Source organism: Olea europaea, unplaced genomic scaffold (assembly GCF_002742605.1).
Source record: "Olea europaea var. sylvestris unplaced genomic scaffold, O_europaea_v1 scaffold34860, whole genome shotgun sequence".
Taxonomy (NCBI): domain Eukaryota; kingdom Viridiplantae; phylum Streptophyta; class Magnoliopsida; order Lamiales; family Oleaceae; genus Olea; species Olea europaea.
Window position 1 is genome coordinate 1 of NW_019253966.1, and position 1,200 is coordinate 1,200.

The 1,200-nt window shown below is 37.3% G+C and overlaps 1 protein-coding gene across 1 annotated transcript; it reads left to right on the forward strand.

Moving 5' to 3' along the window:
• Nucleotides 1–32: 32 nt before the first annotated feature.
• On the forward strand, nt 33–966 carry LOC111386252 (ubiquitin-conjugating enzyme E2-17 kDa-like). The gene is made up of 4 exons (XM_023010709.1): nt 33–72; nt 201–266; nt 308–423; nt 625–966. Exons 1-4 carry the CDS (start codon nt 33–35, stop codon nt 766–768), a joined length of 366 nt encoding a protein of 121 aa, XP_022866477.1. The 3' UTR covers nt 769–966.
• The last annotated feature ends 234 nt before the right edge of the window (nt 967–1,200 follow it).

The window sequence follows — 1,200 nt, forward strand, 5'->3', positions numbered from 1 at the left end:
ATGGAATTGGGGTGCAATCAAATATAGCCTAAATGTATAACGCTTTCACTCCCAGATGCACCTTCAGAGATGGTAGAATAAGCCCTTTCTATTGCACTTCCTCAATAAATCAAACATTACACCATTTTAACATTTCTCATATATGCAGCCTTTTGCTTAGAAGGTAGTTCTTTGGATTCTTTTGTTTTTGTTCCATGAAGGTACTGTTACAGCAACAACAAGAACTGTTCTTTCGTATATTCTCTTCAATGATTACGTTTTACGTGGTTTTAGAAGCACATTGGATGCTCATTTCCTTTTTAACTATGATCTGTGCAGGTCTCTTTCAAAACCAAAGTTTTTCATCCGAACATCAACAGCAACGGCAGTATTTGCCTTGATATCCTCAAAGAGCAATGGAGTCCTGCCCTTACTATATCCAAGGTAGCACTCGAGATTGTTGGTTCTTTCCTTTTTGACATTTATTTACAACCATTGCCCACCTTTTCTCGTGCTGTATCGTCTTAGAGTACATGAGCAGACGCTTGATATTGTTAGTTACACTCATTGTTGGAGGTTGGATCTCTTTGATGTGAGCATTAATGACAATGGGATGGTAATGTTTGCTGGCAATACTTTTTACAGGTGCTGCTCTCGATTTGCTCCTTGTTAACTGATCCAAATCCCGATGATCCTCTTGTACCTGAGATTGCTCACATGTACAAGACTGACAGAGCCAAGTATGAGACTACTGCTCGGTCCTGGACTCAGAAATATGCAATGGGATAGGAGGTTTAATCTCTATGTTGCATTTTATGGTGGGCAGTAAATAAATAGGAAAAACAAAACTATTTTATGCCCATATTAAGGATTTTGGTCATTTTTACCTTGTCTACTTGGCTTGGTGGATGCCAGGGAAAAAAAAATGGAACTGTTAAAACTGTTTCAATTAGTATGGGAAGTCGTCCTATCCAGTTTGTGTGCGCGCATTTTGCCTCAACCGAATGTCGATTGCATTTGGCCTAACTATTAAAAAAAAATAAAATCTACTTTTCCTGAAAGTAAAAGAAAATCTTCTACATAACTTTTACTGTATGCAAATACTAATTCCCTTGGCAAGAGAAATGAGGCATGGTTACTATTACTTTATGATTAATTTCTAGTCAGGGACAAGTTCGATTTAATATTTGGCATTTTCAAGAGACTTTTTAAAAGTGACAC

Bases quoted from the DNA above. Each gene is read 5' to 3' on its own strand.
- LOC111386252 (XM_023010709.1), top strand. From the start codon at position 33: ATGTATAACGCTTTCACTCCCAGATGCACCTTCAGAGATG. The intron at 267-307 runs GTTTTAGAAGCA...CTTTTTAACTAT, and splicing joins CAATGATTACGTTTTACGTG to GATCTGTGCAGGTCTCTTTC. The intron at 424-624 runs GTAGCACTCGAG...TACTTTTTACAG, and splicing joins CTGCCCTTACTATATCCAAG to GTGCTGCTCTCGATTTGCTC.